General features: G+C 35.2%; 2 protein-coding genes across 3 annotated transcripts in view; both read left to right on the top strand.

Annotated features, from left to right (window-relative positions):
- Positions 1–1,838: 1,838 nt before the first annotated feature.
- LOC120339616 (uncharacterized) lies at positions 1,839–10,884 on the top strand. The gene is made up of 11 exons (XM_039407779.2): positions 1,839–1,879; positions 2,621–2,838; positions 3,360–3,596; positions 4,967–5,116; positions 5,548–5,710; positions 6,203–6,306; positions 6,939–7,140; positions 7,999–8,240; positions 9,337–9,411; positions 9,679–9,827; positions 10,582–10,884. Exons 1-10 carry the CDS (start codon positions 1,851–1,853, stop codon positions 9,825–9,827), a joined length of 1,569 nt encoding a protein of 522 aa, XP_039263713.2. The 5' UTR covers positions 1,839–1,850; the 3' UTR covers positions 10,582–10,884.
- A 7,132-nt stretch (positions 10,885–18,016) lies between these two features.
- The window catches only part of LOC120340134 (acetyl-CoA carboxylase-like), a 38,598-nt gene continuing 36,076 nt past the window's right edge, over positions 18,017–20,538 (top strand). For both annotated transcript variants that reach the window (XM_039408392.2, XM_039408393.2), the window contains exons 1-5: positions 18,017–18,379; positions 18,868–19,116; positions 19,490–19,601; positions 19,695–19,942; positions 20,332–20,495. In XM_039408392.2, coding sequence (XP_039264326.2) covers positions 18,209–18,379; positions 18,868–19,116; positions 19,490–19,601; positions 19,695–19,942; positions 20,332–20,495 — 944 coding nt within the window. In that variant the 5' untranslated portion in view covers positions 18,017–18,208. The remainder of the gene's footprint in view (positions 18,380–18,867; positions 19,117–19,489; positions 19,602–19,694; positions 19,943–20,331; positions 20,496–20,538) is intronic.

Raw genomic sequence — 20,538 nt, forward strand, 5'->3', positions numbered from 1 at the left:
TGAATACACAATGAACGCATTGTTCAAAAAAAAAAAAAAATCGGCCAAGTCAGTAAAATTCAATGGTAATTCTAAGTAAATCTAGCGATATGATGATCCCGAGTTCCACTTGTAAAAAAATCCTTCTGGCACTTCGTCTCTTGTTTGTTTTTCTTATTTACCTTCGCTTTTGAGAGTTTATTGTAATTAATATTTTTCTGAGAATATTAAGTTTTGATCTTAAATTTTTTTTATTGTTTATTATTTTGAGTGAAAATAAATATGATCCATAATTCAAAATGTTTATTTTTAAATGTGGTTGAAGTCTACTACAGTCGTCGCGATTTTAAATATTTCTGGAGCCGTAGTCGTTTATACGCGGTTTCCCAGCTGTCGGCTCATCTTCTCGTACCAGGCAACGTTATAGTACGATTTCCGGCAATTTTTCCAATGTGTGATGTTTATTAGACACGTGAGTGGACCTATGAATCGTTTTAATATATTGTTGTTGTTCTTGTTAATTTTCGTCTTCATCGTTATAAAATCGCTTTTCCCTTCGAATACTGGACCAATTGCTTTGGAATTTTCAGTGGTTAAAAGATTGATTTTTTGTCAGAAGGCTATTACTTTTATTTATTCCTAAATTTCCTATGAATCTTATGAATTCTAATATTTCATCCAGAATTGCGTTGTATTACTGTTTAATCATGGAAACATGGTTTTTAATTCGTCAAGCGTGACGGCTGACTGTGAAAATCCTTGCAACTGAAAAATCGGAGGTTTTTTTAGGGTACGGTAGCGTCAAAGGTACTGCTTAAGGGATGCTTCGCTCTGGTCCACGTGTCCATATATTTGAGCGTTGCTCTCTTGTTATGTTTATTATCCTTATCCAGTTATAGATGCCTCCCGTGGTTATGTGAGAAGGCGACTGCACAGTATACCTTTGTTAGAGTCGTTTCCCATTCCGTTACCAACTGATCGATATTCTGCGTAAAATATGGTCAGAGGCGATAAAGAGAAATATTTTAAATGCAAAACAATGACGCTAAAATTTGATTTTCGGCATGTGCCTCCTGATAATGTTCTGTAGCCCCGAGATGGAAGCGGGCCTGTTGGCCCGATCGAAGTATCAGCGAGTATCTTGAGACTGGCTTGTGGCGACGTAGACTAGTAAGGAAATTAGAGGCATGCAGAACCGGTCAATACCGCCACCCAGCTAAATTATTTATAAAAATGAGGCTAGTGGTGATGATAGGGCTTACCATGAAACGGGGTACCATGAAAAATATTATATATTCAAAAACATTTAAGTCTGCAAGTGCTGCTGCTTCATGGGGTTTACAATATCAGAAACATACGATTCTTTAAAACCCGCCTTAGGGTTGGGTATATCCAAAGGCAATATCGGCCTCTTTGTTACATTTGTTAGCATACAGTTTTCTTAGCCATCCGTCTCCATCTATCTGTAACGCCCAATTGCTTCCATATTCTAATTAAACTGGTGAGCGGGCCATGGCACATCCTTTAGCAAATTTTCATGCGCCTGTTCATACTTATTTTGATATTGCCCACCCATTCAACAACTCCAGCAGTCGTGTATGCATATTTGTATTGACTTAGTATTTATTTTAGTTATGCTATGTTAAAACACCAATATATATATATCATTTTCATAAACATGGCAAATTTCTCAGAGTGAATGTTTCATAACCAGCATTTTGATTCAACATGTTACCATCTACCATTTAAAAGAACTATTTTCTGTCTTTTGGCATTTTCTGGAATAAATTGTGGACTGGACTAATACGTTTCAGATTATAAAATGATCACGGAGTCATTTGATTTATAGTTATAGGTGAAAGTTAACGTCAATGATGCTTTGTCGAATCAAGCAATTCAGGTTAGAGTATTTTTCAACTTTATTGAAGGCATATAATAAATCATTTCATTTTCTTGTACTATAGTAAAACATGGCCCTTCAAAACGGCGACTGTTTATTTTTTTATTTCTCCTAAATTTAATTTAATTGAAATATAGCTAATTAAACATTTTTGGGATTTATAGTCGTAGCTCACTGACTGCGACATTGTCATTTTTGCCCGTCAGCGGTTTTATGTATAAATACGTATTATAGTTCGTTTAGTTTGATATGAATCTTTAGATTAAGTTGTGCCTACACAGTGATTTTGCCAGAGGCTATTGAGATTAGGCATTCACTTGGTACCGTCGTCGCGAGAAGTCAGGTATCGCGAGGTCTCGCTTGTGCTATATTTGAGAATGTTGCTACACGAAAAAATTTGTGGATAAGATATCTCAATATAATTTCAGGATATTAGAAATCATTTTAGGCTGTGAGGTTGAGGGCTTGGCTAGTAGTATATTTTTGATATCGGTTAGTTCAGTTAGTGAGTTAACATAGCTTAATTTGATAAGTGGATTTTATGTGAAACACTTCAATTAGTAAATTTTAACAAGTCAACAATTAATATCGGTAACGTCATTTGATAATAATAAAAAAAAATATTAAAAAATATTGACAACCTGGATGCCCTATCCATTTAAGAAATCAGGGCAACTTTCGACAATGTATATTTCAATTTAATATACGAGAGAATATTTAAAATTATTCAATTTGATTTAGAATCACCATAACGAAGATCATGTTTCAATTCTTCGCTGTATCGGCTCTACTGATGAGCCTAGTAACGGCGCAACAAATCAGCCCTATGGAAGAATATTTGAATAACTTCAGCCCCTTATTAGGAAGTAAATACACAAATATAATGGACAATCTGAAGCAGCAAGTCCCAAAACCTGCACAATATGGGCAAGGAGAATCTCACGAAGAAGCAACAGCATGTAAGTTTTTTTTCACTTGACACTTATTTGCAACAAAAACTATATATGTATTTATCCTGATGCTATATAGTATTTATCCTGAAAAGATGGCATGCAGTTTTTAAATTCACGTAATAATTATCATTATTTTCTTGTATTCATATAGTAATTGAGAAGCAAGATAACAGTGGTGTGTAGTCGATCCTAAACAATAAAAGTCATCTATTATTGGTCATCAATGACGAGTGGTCTAGTCTAGGGTTTATTCATTCAATCTTGCAATGCTGAAATCACAAGTTAGGGGCACAGTTCAAGTTCGCGTCATCCACCGAAGAACACCCTATGACTGTATTATAATTTTTGTTCATCATAAAACTATTATCAGTGAATAGTTCATAACATTTATAACAATCTCCAAATGGTCCTGAATAGTTTTACCTCCAAAATCGCGTAGGAATCCTTTTCCAGAAAATTGAGCTTATACAACTTAAAAATCACTTTGCGAATCCGAAAATTCAAATCGTATTCGTCTTTATTTTCAGCCAAATCCGCTAACTTCCAATTCACTGGTTGGACAGACTTCGGAACATGCACAAAAATATGTGGTGGAGGGAGTCGAGCCAGAAGCCGATCGTGCTTGAATGAAACTGGGCATCCGGTTACTATCGACAATTGCTTTACTATTGCACCGTCAGGTACTTTTGATCTTTTCAAACTTGTAAAATATGGAAGCGAGATGATGGAAACAGACGAGGAACTTTGTAACAAACACGAATGCAGTAAGTAATATATATATTCATTTTACTCTAAATCAATTCAATATAAGATAAACGAAGTTAGCGGATTCGATTCAATAACTACACTATGTATATTTCCCGTGACTTCTTTGTTCACTTCCGTAGTATTGGCCAATCACCAAGGCGTCAAAAATAAAGCAACAGTTGGCAAGCGTTGAGACATTTTTTTCACTCGAACAGTTTATAAGGTAAGGTTGCAAACATTAGCTCCATTTCGGGATGAGTTTTGCTAATAATTTGTCAATATTTACTCGTGTTTCAAAAATTTAAACACAATTTAAATAACTCTTTTTGTCCTCCGAAAGGTTTTACTTCAGTTAAAATAACCAAAAATTAGTCTCGAAAAAGCGAAATGAAATGGGCTAATATTAACCATCAATACTTCAAATGTCAGGCGGTTTATCATTTTAAATCAAAATGATGATAAGTAAACCTGCTTGTCAGGGCACACTTACATTCACACACCCATTATCCTTTATTTCACCCAATTATATTATACAGTTACTTAGTTTAAAATATTGGTTGTCAGCACGGATATGGTTTTAACATATATCAAAACAATCGCGAGTCTAAGCCTCAGGCCAGATCACATAGGATAAATATTATTGTTAAATTTAAAGCGACCCTTGTGAATGACTAAGGATATTTCATGACGATATAAATATTCAGGAAGCCACTCAGTACGACCTATATTCATGAACAAAATCAACCAGAACTTTCGGTATTTTGTGGTTGCTCATTTACCATATCCCTAGCCATCGGCGTTTCAATAATCGTTCGCGACGTTGATCTGAAGAGATTTCCTTTCTCTTTTAAGTGACTGAATTTGCCCATGTATATGTTACATATGATAATGTATTTATTAGCCATAAACACGTTTGATTAGGATACATTATGCGCTATGTGAAGAAATTACTTTAATATATCGTAAAAAATTGGCATAACATAACTCTTCAATTAGTGAAATGTTGTAAATGTAGAAGACACCATATATCAGGGGTGCGAAATTTCGATCTGGCCCAACGTAGTCCAATAATGTGCAAAACTAGCTACATATACCTCAAACTCACCCATCCCATAAATATATGTCGAGACAAAACAGGAAAATTAGAAATTCTTTTTGAATTATAAACTCAGATTCAAAACATTTAATCAATACAGTAATCAATACACCCATTTACTTAGCTCTGGGTCAACGCCAACGTCATTGAATGAACAAATTTCGTAATAAGTAATATTCTTACTGTCACGAACCAATCAAGTTACCCTTGACGCAAATCAAGGCATATCGACACACAAAGAAAGTATATATTCTCGCTATGTTGTAAATGTTATTTTTGATTCGCCCTCAGGTGTTTCAGAATGGATTCTTCAAAAGTCTTGCTCTCAAAAATGCGGAGGAGGGGTTATGACGTATTCAAGAACTTGTTACGATTCCATGGATCAAAACAATTGTAATTTTGAAAGCACAAAACTAGTTCCATGCAACAAAGATCCATGCTGTAAGTTTTTGGTTATATTCCGTAATATTATGCTTATTCGATTTTATTCTCAATGAATATATTTTTTATTCTCTTTATTTTTAGTTATTGCTTTCATTCGAATGTTTTTGATATAAACTTTTCTGTCTTGAACAACTATTTGTTATATACTTTATTTAGCAAAACCAGATAAATTACAATTAGAAAATTAATTAAAACTCAGAATACAAATTGTCTTTGTGGTTTTCAATGACCTTCATCAGCATGACCTTTAATTTGAAAACTCCGGTATAAATAATCTATAGCAATTGAAATGATAATACTTTCGTGACGATTGCACTAGTTAATTGAACCTGAGCTTATTTAATTTTGCAATATAATTGGTTTTTTACGGAAAGTTTCAGTCGGGAGGCAGTAATTAAACATCCTGATCGTATTTTCCACTGTTTTAGTTCGCGTCGGAAAATGGCAAGAATGGAGTCGCTGTACAGCGCCATGTGGCGGAGGAAGATCATCGAGAAAAAGAAACTGTGAACCAAACGTGCCAATACATTCTCCGTTATACGGCGAACTTGCTTATGCGCTTGAACACGTATCAAAGCCTGCGGTATTGAGGTACACTTTGCTTTTCAGTTATCCAGCATTAAAATTGTATTTCTAAAGTTACGTAAAATAGTGCTGAATTAATCGTTGGAAATTGAAAAAGTAGCGCTCTATGTTTTCTTTTGAAGATTCTTGAGTCAATTAACGGTCATAAAACATTCTTCTATTTCATTACATTAAAACGTTAACTAAAGTTCAAACATATTGGCCTGTTATATGTATATCTAATATCGACATTTGTTTGCGTAAATAAAAATCTTGTGAGTACATGCTGGAACTTGTGAAATTGTTTTCTCAAATATGTTACACCTATGACCGGAATTCTTCAGTCTTTTCAATAATATCATGAATTGGAGTCTTTGTGTTATTAATTCCATAACAGCACAGCATCATTTCATTATATTCTTCATTGATTCATGTGGATGTATTTCACAAATATGCCTGATTTAAAATGAACTTTTATTGCCCAATTTTTTGTGTATTAATTTGATTTTCCAATTTCAGGTCAATCGATCATGAGAATGAAGTTTATTATTTCTCTCAATACCTGACGTCGTGTGGAGCACACATGGTCCAATCCAGATTCTGTAATGCCGGAAATTGTCCATGTATGTCGATTGTAATGATTTAATTAAAAAATTAGCTTTGATGGCTGTTGTGACAGTTTATTTTATTTAACCAAAAGTATGGCTGTAAGGAACTAAAACGCATCTTAACCTAAACACAAGAACATGCAACATAATTACTTTGAGTCACAAAGTATAGCCAAACTCACTCGGACCACGTCTAATACTCGTAACTAAAGCAGTAAGGCGGATGAAGTCCGTTGTCGCTTGACGATAATCAGTGATCACAACACAAAGAACAATATTATAATAATGACAGAATATAAACAAAAGATCACAACGTGTAGCACACTGCAACAGGAATAACTGAACTTATTTTCATAACAGTGGCTTAAATTTATCAAAAGGATTTTATTGCTTATTAAGCAGTTATTTGCTTGCTTTTTAACATTCGCCGTGTTTTCTGAGTTACCGAATTGTATATACTAATTCCAATGTGCAAAGCTTCTTCGATGTAATTGTGAAATGATTAACGGATACGTTATTTTTTTTTGTATATTTTATGTTAATACGCATCTCATTTCAGAGGATTTAAAATTTTATTTAATGAAAAAATTATTTTTAACTCAACATATAATTTGCACTGGTTATTTTTCTTCATTCGAAATACACAGCTTGCCCAATGAATCAAATGTATCAGGCGTGTAAACCATGTACAAGAATATGCAAAACAATGGATATTACAAATTTTCGTAATATCCAAATAAAACTGCCAAAAGTTACTTACAACCCCAACGGTTGTGGAGGGATCTGTATTCCGGGTTGTGGATGTCCCGCGCACACTCCTCTTTTAGGATCTGATGGCGGTTGCTACGCGTGAGTACATTTTTAGTGCTGTATTTTTTGTAGAAAATTAGTAAATGTCACCAGAGCACTAGAGAAGATTCGAAGGTTTGTATGGAATATTAGATAATTTGATACTTCCGAAGTATGTGAACCAAGATGGCGGACACCGGAACGTAGTATGTGTGCCAGGTTAGGTTTAGGTCATAATTTCAGGTACAAATACTACGGGAGTCACTTGGCTAGTCCCCGAACTCGTAATAGAACTAAAATAAGGAAAATTGGAATAAAATTATGGCCTAACCCTAACCTGGTACACATACTACGTTCCGGCGTCCACCATCTTGGTTCACATACTTCGGAAGTACCGATAATTTTTGGTCGCGGAAATTTATTATTGAACACGAAATGTACATATCAATCGTTTTGTTAATATTGTTCTTCTTGTTGGTATTTTTCTTGTTGTAAAAATTCGCTTTTCACTAGTACTAAACTACTAAACCAAGTACTTTGAAATTTCCCGTTAATCCTATGATATATTTCACCCAAATTTTCGATGTTTAATTTTTATTTCTGGGAACACGGTTTTTATTCCGCCAAGCGTGGCGGCTGCCATGCGAAAGTTTTTTCGATATCGGCAACGCACTGTAGGCTGTTATTTCGTGTCCATATACCTTAGCATTGCTCTCTTGTTTCATAGACATTCAATTCAGCCTGTGATATACTACCTAGTGGTCGCATTTCAAATTTTACATTGAGTCGCCATGGTTATTCCTTGAGCATTTGTCTCATTGTCCGTTACTATGTATTGTGAAAGATAATTAGATCTCATTATTTCACTGTAGAATATTGAGCATCCAATCAAGAATGATTCTTTTACCAAATTTTTAGGATGGATTTCTTTTGTCCACAAAATCATCTTACACCTGCCCAAAAAACAGAGATGATGCTGAGAATGATCATGGAACGCAGAAGAACAACTCCTGCTCCAGCCACCACCAACAAACCGAGCTATTACCAACGGGCTCTGTCAACGAAAAAGACCACAACAACACCGGCGATACCCGCAACTGCAAAACCAAAGGCAGCCTGTCCTAAAAATATTCTCATTACCCATGACTTTGACCATTGTGGTATGTAAACATGCGACATTTTTAGATCGAGTTTTGTTCGCCGTATTTCCTATAATAATAGGAAAAATATTAATTTCCATCGATGTTGAATATTTGATAAGATTTAGATGCAAACAAGTAGTCTAGGTAACCATTATGCGGCTGCAATTTATTTTTAGTTGCAATGTTAACAATTAACACACTAAATAAGATTAGTATATATATACAACATTTTTATAAAAAAAAATTTGCATTGTTTTCGTTATGATCACTATACTGCTATAGAAAGATTTGACATCAAGTCATTTCTTCAGAAAATATATATAGTATGGATAAGTAGTAAAATTTAGGTAATGTTTGCATTTTCCTCAACCCACAGAATGACAAGGAGATTAACCCAATGAATGAGGTGCAAAAGTGCTGCTTGGCAAGAAGCATATAAAAACTCAGCGCCTCTTTAACGAAGAATTTGGAATTAATTCGGATTTGGATGTTTTCCTCAAAGCGTCCGCTTCTTGGTGTTCCTGATCTTTGTGCATCAACTACAGATCCAGTTTCCCAAAAATTACGATGAATTTCATAAATTGTTCATCGTGTAGTAACCGAATTAATTCCCAATTTTCTGTTAGGAGGCGCTGAGTTTGCCTTACTGGTTTATATATGCTTCTTGCCAAGTAGCAACTTTTGGGTTAATCTCCTTGTCATTCTGTGGGTTGATTAAAAATGCAAACAATACCTAAATTTTACTACTTATCCTAACTATATATATTTTCTGAAGAAATGACTGGATCATGACTGTCAAATCCTCCTTTAGCACTATAGTGATCATAACGAAAACAATGCAATTTTTTTTTTATAAAAATGTTGTATATATATATATATATATATATAAACTGTTAACATGTTTCCTGAAGAAATGAACGCTCTATGATGAGTACCTGAAATGCAAATCAAAATTAAAAGTGTACACATACTCATGAAACATCCTGTATATAGAGCGAATTGTAACGAAATCGAAGGAGTAGGGTTTATACACTCATGCGAGACAACCAACATAATAATTACTATAGCATAATGGTAATGTCTGAAAAAATAATATAGACTTATTTTCACATAGAATGCAGAGGAGAAAAACAAGTCTACGATTGCCTTACAAATAAGAAATGTCCGTTTATGTGCATGGACGCGCCGAGTAAGTATAATGTGTGCGTTTGATGTCTTCTAAAATTCATATCTTCTGCCGGATAAATTACGAGTTAATTAGACTTTTAAATTATGTCCACATTATTGTTTAAACTTATTGCATTTAAACTTAACTATGAGCCCATATAATCTATGCTTGTATTTTCCATCTATAAGACGAATAACAAACACGTGTCTTATATTTTAAATCCTATTAAATCAATACCCAGATTTGAAACATGTGTCAAAGTTTACGCCTATGTTCTTTTTTTTATAGCTTGCCCCGATGCCAAATCTCCTCGATTGAAGTCAATTTCCAACGAATGTCAGAATTATCAGAAATGTAATATAAACAGTGACTGCGCAGAAGGATCAGTATGTTGTGATATCTGTGGTGGAAGATGTTTGAAGCCAGCAGTTTATTAGGTAAGGTTGCCGGTTGAAGTGATCCAAGTTCGTGATTGAAATCCGTAAAACAATCTCTAACATTGTTTATATTATAATGTGCAATGGAATTATATATCTTACATATTGCTTTTGTCAGGAAGTCTTAGTAATGACTAATCTTTTTTGTTTCTGGCCATTTCATTAATTTCAATGATTTATATACTTGTGTTTCAAGTTTATAGACTATACACTACCAATGTTCAACAACAATGGTTTTTTTATTTTACTTCACTTTGAATACGTTCACCACGAAAAATAAATTGGTGTTCAATTGGCCTCCGGCCCCATGTTTCAAAACTATTGGGTAGATATATATCACTTTCGCCGTTTATGCTAATAAGTTTTCTGCATTAGGGTCTGTATATGTTAGTCTTACGTACACAAAAAAATTGTTAGGACTTGACTACTGTATATTTAACATGATATAACTAATTAACTAATTATCTTCCCTTCGCTTATTTTTGGACTCTTTATTCCTCACTAGGCATGAAAACTACTTTAATAAATCCTCACCAAGTGTTTTGCGCGAGTCTCACCCACGCTTTTGTAGAGTTTAAGTAGTTTATGTATGCATAAACGTGGGTCTGGGATAAAACTGGGATTTCTTTATGTTTAGGCTGTTGATGGGCGCTAGATGCTTTCAGTCACTTCTTTCCATTGTTTTATTGGCCTTTGCTATTGCATTGGTTACTTTCACATTCCCATTCACTAAATGATGAAATATGTTTTACAGGTTTCGACGGTGACGATTTTCGACAATCTCCGCCATTATGAATTGTGTATAATACGCTGATTTGACCACTTTCATTATTCGCTGTTGATAACAATTGATATATATATACATACCGTTTCGTTGTAAATGATCTATTGCTGTCAAGCAAGGTCTTGCTAAAACTGCCTCTTGGTTGTAATTCTAATTCAACAAAACAATAGTCTTGAAAACAAATTTTCAGTTCATTGTTTGTAACTATTATGTAATATCCAGTGCTCAAATCGTCATAATGTGTATATTAAATATGTTAGTCAGCAAAACAAACTTCGTTGTCTTCATATGTATTTATTTATATAATCATTGCAGTGAGGTGCAAACGTTGCTGGCTGCTGGGTGTTTGGCGAAGGTGGCACCTTAGATAAAAAATTGGAAGAGCAAATTGACCTCCTTAAAAAGTAATTCAGAAGGCGCTGACACCAATCGCATTTGAAATGATGCGGATCAAGAATAGGTAGTGCAGGAAATGTATAGCATAAAACACCTTTCGGTTTGGGTCAACAAAGTCGCAAGAAAATAACTAACAGGGTTATTCGAAATACGAATGATCTTCATTACACTGCAAAGCATAGTCTACCTCAGGGCTACTCAACTATTTTCACCAAAGGTCCGTTTACAAAACTTCAAAATTACTGGGGTCCGGACATTTCAGAAAATTTATTAATTAAATACAAGAGCAATGAATAGCTCACCAATATGTTTACACATGTCGCACATCGGGGCACCAGTACGGCAACTGTATAGATGTTTTCCCGAGCATCGTTTTCTTTGTTGATTTCCGTAACAATGACCAATCAGCAAAAAGTCAACGATGACGTATAAGATATTCGAGCATGGCTGTAAACAAGCCTACTTCTTGCGGATTCGCGTGCTATTTGTCAGTTTTTGGTTGTGTTTCTGAAAATAAGTTGTAAATGAAGTATTGTAATTTTTATTATGTCTTCCGATAAGCTTTAGTTTAGTTACAATAATCAAAAATGAGTCCCGGGAAAGCTGCGATAGACTATGCTTAAATGAGCGTGTAAGCGGCACGCGGTTGTATATTTTCATAAAAATAATGGTTTTGAGCATGTAAATCAGTTTGTAATGTCAACTCTCTGAAACATTCGCAAAATACGCATTCAAAATTTTGCAATAGTTAAGTATAGGGGGAACGTGTCTGAGGTCAAAGGTCGGGGAAACATCCTATGGATCTTTCCATCATGTGTATGTAAATAATATCAAAATCATCTGAAATTATAAAACGACGCTTGTGCAGCCAAAATAAACAAGCAGACGCGGTCCAAACTGAATGGTCAGAAGGTCCGGATTCGGACCGCCAGTTGAGTAGCCCTGGGGTACCTCTTCACAGCAAACCACGTATTTTATTGAATTCAAACTCGTGTGGAATCGTTGAGGTTATTTGTGCACGATTTTTCAACTTGCTTTTGTAGTGCTTCAACTCATGTGACCCTCCGCATTTTGCTTCTTCCAGCTTACTTTATTACTATTCAGTGTACATTGCTCACTTAGCTTTTACCGTTTCTGATTAACCGCGTTGAATATCCACAACAATACAGTCAATCGTACATGTTCTATGTGATTAAGGTTCCAGATAAAACTATTATAAAACTTTCAATTTGGTTTCATAGTTGATTTCAAGAGAGTTAATTGTTAGGTTCAACAGTATAACAACGGGAATAGGCGTACCAATCCAACAGTAGGATAACGTCGCTTTGATGTCACGCCACGTCGATACTCCGAATAAGACCAAAGTCCATCTAAGGTGAGGCTCCAAAATAAAATATCGCTGATATATCATCTTAAGTATTGACTAACAAACACTCCAAAATTGTTGTGTAACATTTACACCATTAGTGCCATAAACAGCGCCGTGTGAACTCGTCGTTAAATTTCAACACGGTGTGTATCTTTTTATAAATTTTAAACACTTGGCAAATAATGGTATCTTCAAAACTGTTTTTCTTGAAAAACTCGTTGCCTATCGACTCGGTATTACCACACGCTGTCGCTTAAGAGTCGCCATTATCAGATGCTTTTCGATCACGAAGAGAGCCAATCGAATTATTCAGACCAAATTCAAAATTGCCCTGATGTAACCCTGCTAAACTATTGTTCGATTCAAGATCTCTTGACGACCATCGTCACTCATTATACACAGATAATAGATAGAGCAGCAACAACAATATGGAATGTAATCTAAGCGACATTTCCGCACCGCTCTTTATAATATTGTGATTTTAATTTCGCACATTTAATTTTATTTAGATATTTTAGGTATAGTTATTTTTGAGCGTTCTTGTTTGCATTCAGTTTTGTCACATTGTTGGGTATGCCGATTAGAAAACTAAATCCTGATATAGAATGTATAATTAGAAATACACCTTTGGGTCAATAATTAATAGTTCACTCAGCGCTCCGTGATCTAAGTCATGAATTTAGAGTAGTTCGCGGTATATTTAAACCAAGTTAGGACTTAAAAACTAAATATAAAGGCATGTTCAAATACTGGATAATGTAACTACCTGATATTAGTGGCTGCAACTTTGAAAACGAGTTGTCAATGCTACCATGGAACCTAAAGTAACCGAAACGTCAGACGATGGTATAATTACTTTGTAACACGAGTTATTTTTGTGAAAATTACATTTGGTGACGTAGTGGGGTGGAGAAGTTTGCTAATCACAAATATCGTGATGAGAAAAGATAATACTTGGTTTCGAAACATACGAAGAAGTTACTCGAGTACAAAAGGCGGTGTCAAAATCAGGCGACTTCGACATCTAGGCAGGTGATATTGTCGTATGGTGAATGTTATTACCGGGCAGCAATTCGAATGAAAGCTAAAGAAGGTCGGAAACATTATAATAAAACCCGTACAGTTTCCCTGTCAGAAGTTAAGTAGCGCACATAATATTTGGTAGCTTTTACGCTGTGTAGGACATTGGCGCAGTCTAGGATAAATATAGTATACCAATGCAGCTGACCGTTGATTTCAGAGCTAAGACGGAATAGGATGGCTATTATCGCAGTACGGACAAAATTGTAAAAGGCTTCAAAGTAGGTGACCGTACATTTGAACCCATGTACATTTGAACCCATGCGTATATCCACGGGTTCAATCTATATGCGGGTGCTAAAACCCATGGGTTAGGGTTAGTATGGGTTCAACTATCCGTGAAACAAAAAAAATTCCATAGGTGCAATAGCATACAGGTGCAATTGTCATGGGTTCAAATGTAATGGAACCTTCAAAGTAGGCTACTTCAATAAAAAAAATTTCATTTTTCATTATTAGCTTGCCTCTTCTTTAAGACTACTTCCAAGTTGAAGAATGAGCACATTTTAGTTTCGTATTGTCCCAAAACAAATATATATATAATGATAATACCACGCTAAACATCAAGTACTCTGACACAGGATGGCTTATAATCAGGGTGGTCCAAATCCAGGCCCGTAGCTCTATTATCTGTGGCCCGCGTCGCATTCGGAAAGTAATCAAAAAAATCGCATTTTGTGTTGTTTCGTCATAAAATTAACCTGAAAAATCTCTTGACATATTGTTACTTCACTAATGTCACTGAATGGACTAGTGTTATTGCTAGCTGAGGCAACTAGCGAAGTTGAATGATGCCCTTCGCAGCCTAAATTGTTATCTGCCCTTCTACCTTTTTGGTCAGGAATACATGCTAAACATTTCGGCATCATCGAAAACTAAAAATCGAATGCCGATTCTATTAGCCTACTGGCTATGCCTGATAACTAATTAATGCCATGGCCTAACAATATAATTAATGCCGAATGTTTTTTGCAAACAGCTCAAACAGTATTACAAAAAATGCTGCCTTGATGTCAGAAAATTTAGGAATTACCCTCCTGTACCTCAATTTGGTAATCAATCAATCTGCAGTTATTTTGTAAACATAAGTTTGAAAAGAAAGCTGACGAATTCGAACAGATTTTTAACTGGATGAGAGAGGGAAAATACCACAATGCTTGCTTGATATGTCGGCAAGTTGTGTCAATTCTCAAAACAGAACGCGAAACGCCTTGTATGTCATTCCCGATTTCCGGATGCTAAAATAACAGTGTGGAGTTGTTTAACCCAAAATGTGCGTTCCAGAAGCGTGTTTGGTAAAAAAAACATCATCGCCGCATGTATTTTAAATTGTGAGCAAATTCAAACTTCCAATATAAATATAAGTCTGTTAGCCTGTTTTGTTTGAAGTTACATGACAAGGGGAAACCACAGATTTATTATGCCCACATGGACGAGCAATATTTGAGATCTAGCTACGTCGCGAGCTATTTCAACGCATGGTTTTGTTTCTAAACTTCTCTGGTACGACGTTACTATCTATATTGTCCAATGTGCACCGAGAAGTCTGCATTCTGCACAGTATCATTATGCAATGATAGTAATTAATTTATTTTTCGCATCTGTATCACCCGTACCGATATGAGTTCGTATGACCTGGCTTAATTAAAGCATATTATATCCCACAGCGGCATAAAGGGCTCATGGGAATGTTATATTGCAAAAAGTTGAAGAAAATATCACGCTGCTGTATCGTGTTATGCAACCTATCACGAGCGTTAGAAATGATGCAATTTCCACATGACAGAGTAGACGGCGTCCTGGAATTGCTACACAGTTATCGTACAGATTACCGCACTTATTTGAACAGCATACAAATTATTTACGTTGGGCCTAGCATGCAAAAATGATCTCAACAAATTTCTGCCTTCAGTTTGTCTCAAGTTCTGAATCATTGTCCAGTTTCACTTGGCAGTGGTAGTTAATCGGACTGACAGCATTCACGCGTTTATTGCAGGTTCAAGTGAGTTCAACCATACGCTGTTCAGCCAGCGAAAGTTTGTAGATAAGTTCATCCGAGTTTTATCTATTTAACCGTTGTGGCTTACCAATTATGTTGAAAATAACATTACAGCATTGAGTTTATGTTATGTTATAGTTATTTTAACGTCGGAATGGCAGGCTAGTTTTTAATTTTCGAAGTTGGCACATATGGAAGAAGTTCCGTTACAGCAAAAACGTTATATGTTGTACGAAAACAAACAGCAACGTTGCATTCAACATCGTTATAATTTAGTTATCTCTATTCTAAGGACATATCCATGAGTGTAAGAAATAACTTCGCACCGACAGTAATTTCACGATATACTAGGACTGCAAGTCGCCGGGCGAAAAATGACGCAATATTGCGCGGCAACCGACTTGTTGTGCAATATCAAAGGTCGTTTTGCAATGCTTCATTGAACACAACGAGATTTATTTTATAGTAAATTGTTACTAAAGAAACCTATTATTTTAAATTGTAAATGCACGGCAGAGGTAAACTTTGTGCTCGAGTATCGCTAGTGTACATTGTACAAAAGTGACTTTCAATAACAGAAAATTTCATTTGGCTAGTCAAAATAACAGTAACATAAACTTATCTGTCAGAAATAATATTTTATATGCGCTGGCTCACGTGTTTCGAAGAATAAATTTGTCACAAGATGTAAATGTTAGAGCTTGTTAATGCCCAGTGGCAAGCCGTTAATGAGCATTCGGCGGCGTCTTCCTAATATGTCCGTGACAATATAATCCCCAAGTAAAGTTTTAAACTTTTTTGGTTAGGATGATAAGAGGCTGACACTGAGTCATATCACAGACTGAGAATTTGATGGATGTCGTCAATATGCATGACGCTATTCTCTTTTAGAATTTGGCTTAGAAAATTATGACAATATTGGTCATTATCAAACACTCTGTAACGATATCGCTGATAACATCTATAGGCCTGAAGTATAATATTGGTACATATCTAGTCTACACAAGGTGGATTTCGCGATGCTAGGGAAAGCGCACATTTACAGATCGGCAAATGAAATGAACGATAGGAAAGTCAATGATACGATTTGACCCATTTTGAAAAAACAAAATCGAGTCAAGTAGGCTGTCGCGTCTTTACATTCTAAATTCTAAGAAAACCAAATATCATTGGACACAACAAATGTATCGACCGATCATTTGCGGATTTATGCCGTTGTGTGGAAAAGCCACCATTCTCCTCAGGAACGATTGTGTGGGACCAATCTCTTGCGGATTTTCGGTAGTTCAAAGATAGAAGTATGTACAAAAACTACTACTGTAATATTACTTTTATATTTTCTGAAAATCACAGAATTTTTACATATTTATTCTAAATAGAGGGGTGGCGAAAGGGGCTAATGCTACGTCACACAAAATGTACAGTCTATAATGACTTTACTAGTGTACTATAAAATTTTGTATATAAGTTCAATTTTGTAGAGCTGTCGAATAAAAGTTACGGACGGGATATGAACGATATCGATAAAGGCACCAAAATAACGCAAGTTTAAAATTGGCGGTGATGACAAATAATTGTAACATTGTAGTATCGAACAATATAAACGTATCATATTGGCATTACGAAAACAAAGCTTGGTACGTAGCGCCTCGCCCAAAACGCGTGACTCAGCCAAGCGTGACTGCGGAGTAACTATCGGTCAAAAAGATTTTGTATTTGTAACTCCAGGACAACAGGCACGTGATCTTCGATTTAGGTTACTCTCGGTTGTTTTCGTTATGAGAAAGTGATTCAAACTTTGATAGAATTTATTGGAATACTGGAATATGTATTAGGTTGTAAGTCGCGTTTTTTGTTAAATGGAAATTAAGCATTTTCGGTATATTAGATTAGGGTTCTCGGATTATCGGGTTGGACGTGGTTCTAACTAGCTAATTTCTTCTGGTTTTACAGTTTTAACATGTACCGGTAGTATATGTAACGTTACGGTATATATTTACAGATTTATGCAACTACATGCATATGGGTTACGGTACGTACCGTAACGCAGTAACGTGCCGTCGTAGAGGAAATTTTACGATCTTAAATGAGTCTGTGAGTAGTGTGCTGCTGTAAGAATGTAATAAAAAGGCATAGCCTCAATTCAAGATTTAGAAATTTTATTCGGCAGTTCGGAAACATCCACGGGCTGACGGCAGGACAGGGCGAAAGGTCCGTCGCGCAAAACGTGATAATTGCAGGATTTACTGATTGATGGAAATATTACTATAGTCATGCAGTACTGCAGTAGGAAAACTGATGAACATAGATAAATTCAATGCTTCTGTGCTTAAAATGAACAGCACTTGAATTTTTATGATTCCCATTGTTACCTCATTCACTTTTCTTGTAACTGCATCATTGGATTATAATCGTATAAATTTTTAATATTATCTGAATAAAAATTTTAAGCCATGGGTATAGCTAGTTCAGTTTGGAGGCTTTTTTCATTACCATGGTGATGGGTTGATGGCTGTTTAGTATTTTCTACTTCCTAAATTGCCTTCTTTTTATCAGATTATCAAACAGATGAAGCGGTACAGCAGTATAGAATGAATCACAAGAAATGTATTGTCGCAGAATTAAAATAAAAAATAATTAAAGCTAATGTTCAATAATTACAAAAGTGATTTTTCCCAATCAAGTTAGTTTTTACACCATAATCAATGATCTTAATTTTGGATTATTCTGAATAAATAAAGAAGATCAAGAAAATGGCTGAAGAGCAGCAAGAGGAGAATTCTCCGAGTGGTTCTAGTTCAAGTTCTAGTGTTTCATCACATTTTAAAACATGTTCTCGTCATCATAAGAAGGATTTTCATAGTATGGCTGCTACAGTTCCCGAACTCATCAAAATCTTGGGAGGAGATAGAGTCATAGAAAGGGTGAAGATTTTATCCATATTTCAGTACTTTTCTCCAAGATGGTATTTTTATAAAAGGGCACATGCTCATTCTTTTTACTACATGATATCAGATGTTTTTTATCCATCACCTCGGGTGTATATAGCTCAAGGTAACAAATGAAAAAAGTGTCGTTTTTTTCTGGGTTTTCAAGTCTATCATCTTTTCCTGGTATTAATCAATTAATTAAAAATATATTGTTGGATTAAAGTTAAAATTTGACTTAAAATGAAAGAGGTTTGATGATGCAAGTAGATTCGGTGACAGAATTTTTTTAACTTGCCTCTTATTTGAGGATCAGAGCGGAAGTCAGATATTCGACCGGTATTTAATAGTTTCTATCAAAATTCTGGTGGATTTTCCTCAAGCTCTGCATTTCGTTCACCAATGATTTTAACAGTTTCACAACAAAATTCTCCATCTTTTATCAGATGGCTCATGCTTAGGAAAGTTTGTTATTATTATTTCAGGTTCTTATTGCAAACAATGGAATAGCTGCTGTGAAATGCATGAGGTCAATGAGAAGATGGGCATACGAAACGTTTCGAAATGAAAGGATTGTCAAATTTGTTGCTATGGTTACACCAGAAGATTTGAATGCGAATGCGGAATACATTAGAATGGCTGATAGTTACGTACATGTACCTGGTGGTACAAACAATAACAACTATGCAAATGTGGAATTGATTGTAGATCTTGCAAGAAGAAGCAATGTTCAAGTTAGTGAAATAATCTTATTTGTCTCTTCGGGTAGTCTTGATGTTTTGCTTCTTATTAAATCTGTGGTTTATATTTCAAACCAGGGGAATACTTTCAATTTATTGTATTGTAGTTTAAAATACACTTCTGAAAGATGTACAGTTTTGGATTCAACTCGTATGCCAAAACATACACTTATAATAAATACTAAGTAAGTTGGATTGTAAATTTTAGGATCCGCAACCAACTATGGTGGGCCAGCAGGCAATAATAATTATTACACAATATTCTTCTTCGGTACTGTGATTTTGTATGCCCAAATTTGTTTTAGCACTCTAAAATAAATGTTGTTAGAACTATCTTGACAATTCAAAATTTCTCTTACATTCTCAGGCTGTTTGGGCAGGATGGGGACATGCAAGTGAGAATCCAAAACTACCAAAAATGCTGAGTAAAGTTAACATTGCCTTTCTTGGGCCATCTGCATCAGCCATGTGGGCACTTGGTAAGTACTGTTTTGCAGTTAAATTTTTGTTTTTATTTCTCTGTTCCATGGTTTTTTATCAACGCTCGGAATATTTCTCTTTCCGTTTCTCAGGGGACAAAGTTGCATCTTCAATTGTCGCTCAGTCCGTTGACGTTCCGACTCTGCCTTGGAGTGGTTCAGGTCTATCGCTTCCTAACACAAATTTTGTTCTGCCGAGAAGTAATAGTGTGTCAAGTTCAGGTTCTGATTCTCCACCTGCTAATTCTAGAACTAACCTTTTACAAGGGAGTCAAATGGCAGGTGTTCCAGAGAACATTTACAGACAAGGATGTGTTGAAACTGTAAATGAAGCCATGAAGGTTATTATTGTTCTTATTTTGTTACTATAGATTAGAAATTTAATGATTTGCTGTTGATTGGCAATGTTTGGTCACAATTTTAACTCATTCACTAATACATGAATTTGTATCTGGAAGAATTTTTGAGGTATTAGTATTATCTTCAAAACAAAAAAATGCACCGCGAAACATTCTCTGTGTAAAATTTTGAGTTTTTTTGAACATATGCCTCACTTTTTAGAACTTAGATAACAAATAATTGATTTAATTAATTAATAAATAATTTTTTTTAGTCATAGCAATAAAACCAATTATGGTACAATCACAGTTTATAACTCTATTGATTACTTGGATTGACTTTGAATCTATTGAAATTTGAATTAAATTTACTGTTTTTTTTTACTAAACAGTCTGCAGAAGAGATAGGTTACCCTGTAATGATCAAGGCATCTGAGGGAGGTGGAGGAAAAGGAATTCGCAAAGTGTCAGACGCGGCTGATTTTCCTAATGCATTCCGTCAAGTTCAAACTGAAGTTCCAGGATCTCCTATCTTTATCATGAAACTATGCACAAAGTGAGCTCTCTAACTCTGACTGAATCTCGATTTGTTTAATTTT

The sequence above is a fragment of the Styela clava genome, chromosome 9, assembly GCF_964204865.1.
Source record: "Styela clava chromosome 9, kaStyClav1.hap1.2, whole genome shotgun sequence".
Classification (NCBI taxonomy): Eukaryota; Metazoa; Chordata; class Ascidiacea; order Stolidobranchia; family Styelidae; genus Styela; species Styela clava.

Bases quoted from the DNA above. Each gene is read 5' to 3' on its own strand.
- LOC120339616 (XM_039407779.2), top strand. From the start codon at position 1,851: ATGATGCTTTGTCGAATCAAGCAATTCAG. The intron at 2,839-3,359 runs GTAAGTTTTTTT...CTTTATTTTCAG, and splicing joins TCACGAAGAAGCAACAGCAT to CCAAATCCGCTAACTTCCAA. The intron at 5,711-6,202 runs GTACACTTTGCT...TTCCAATTTCAG, and splicing joins TCAAAGCCTGCGGTATTGAG to GTCAATCGATCATGAGAATG.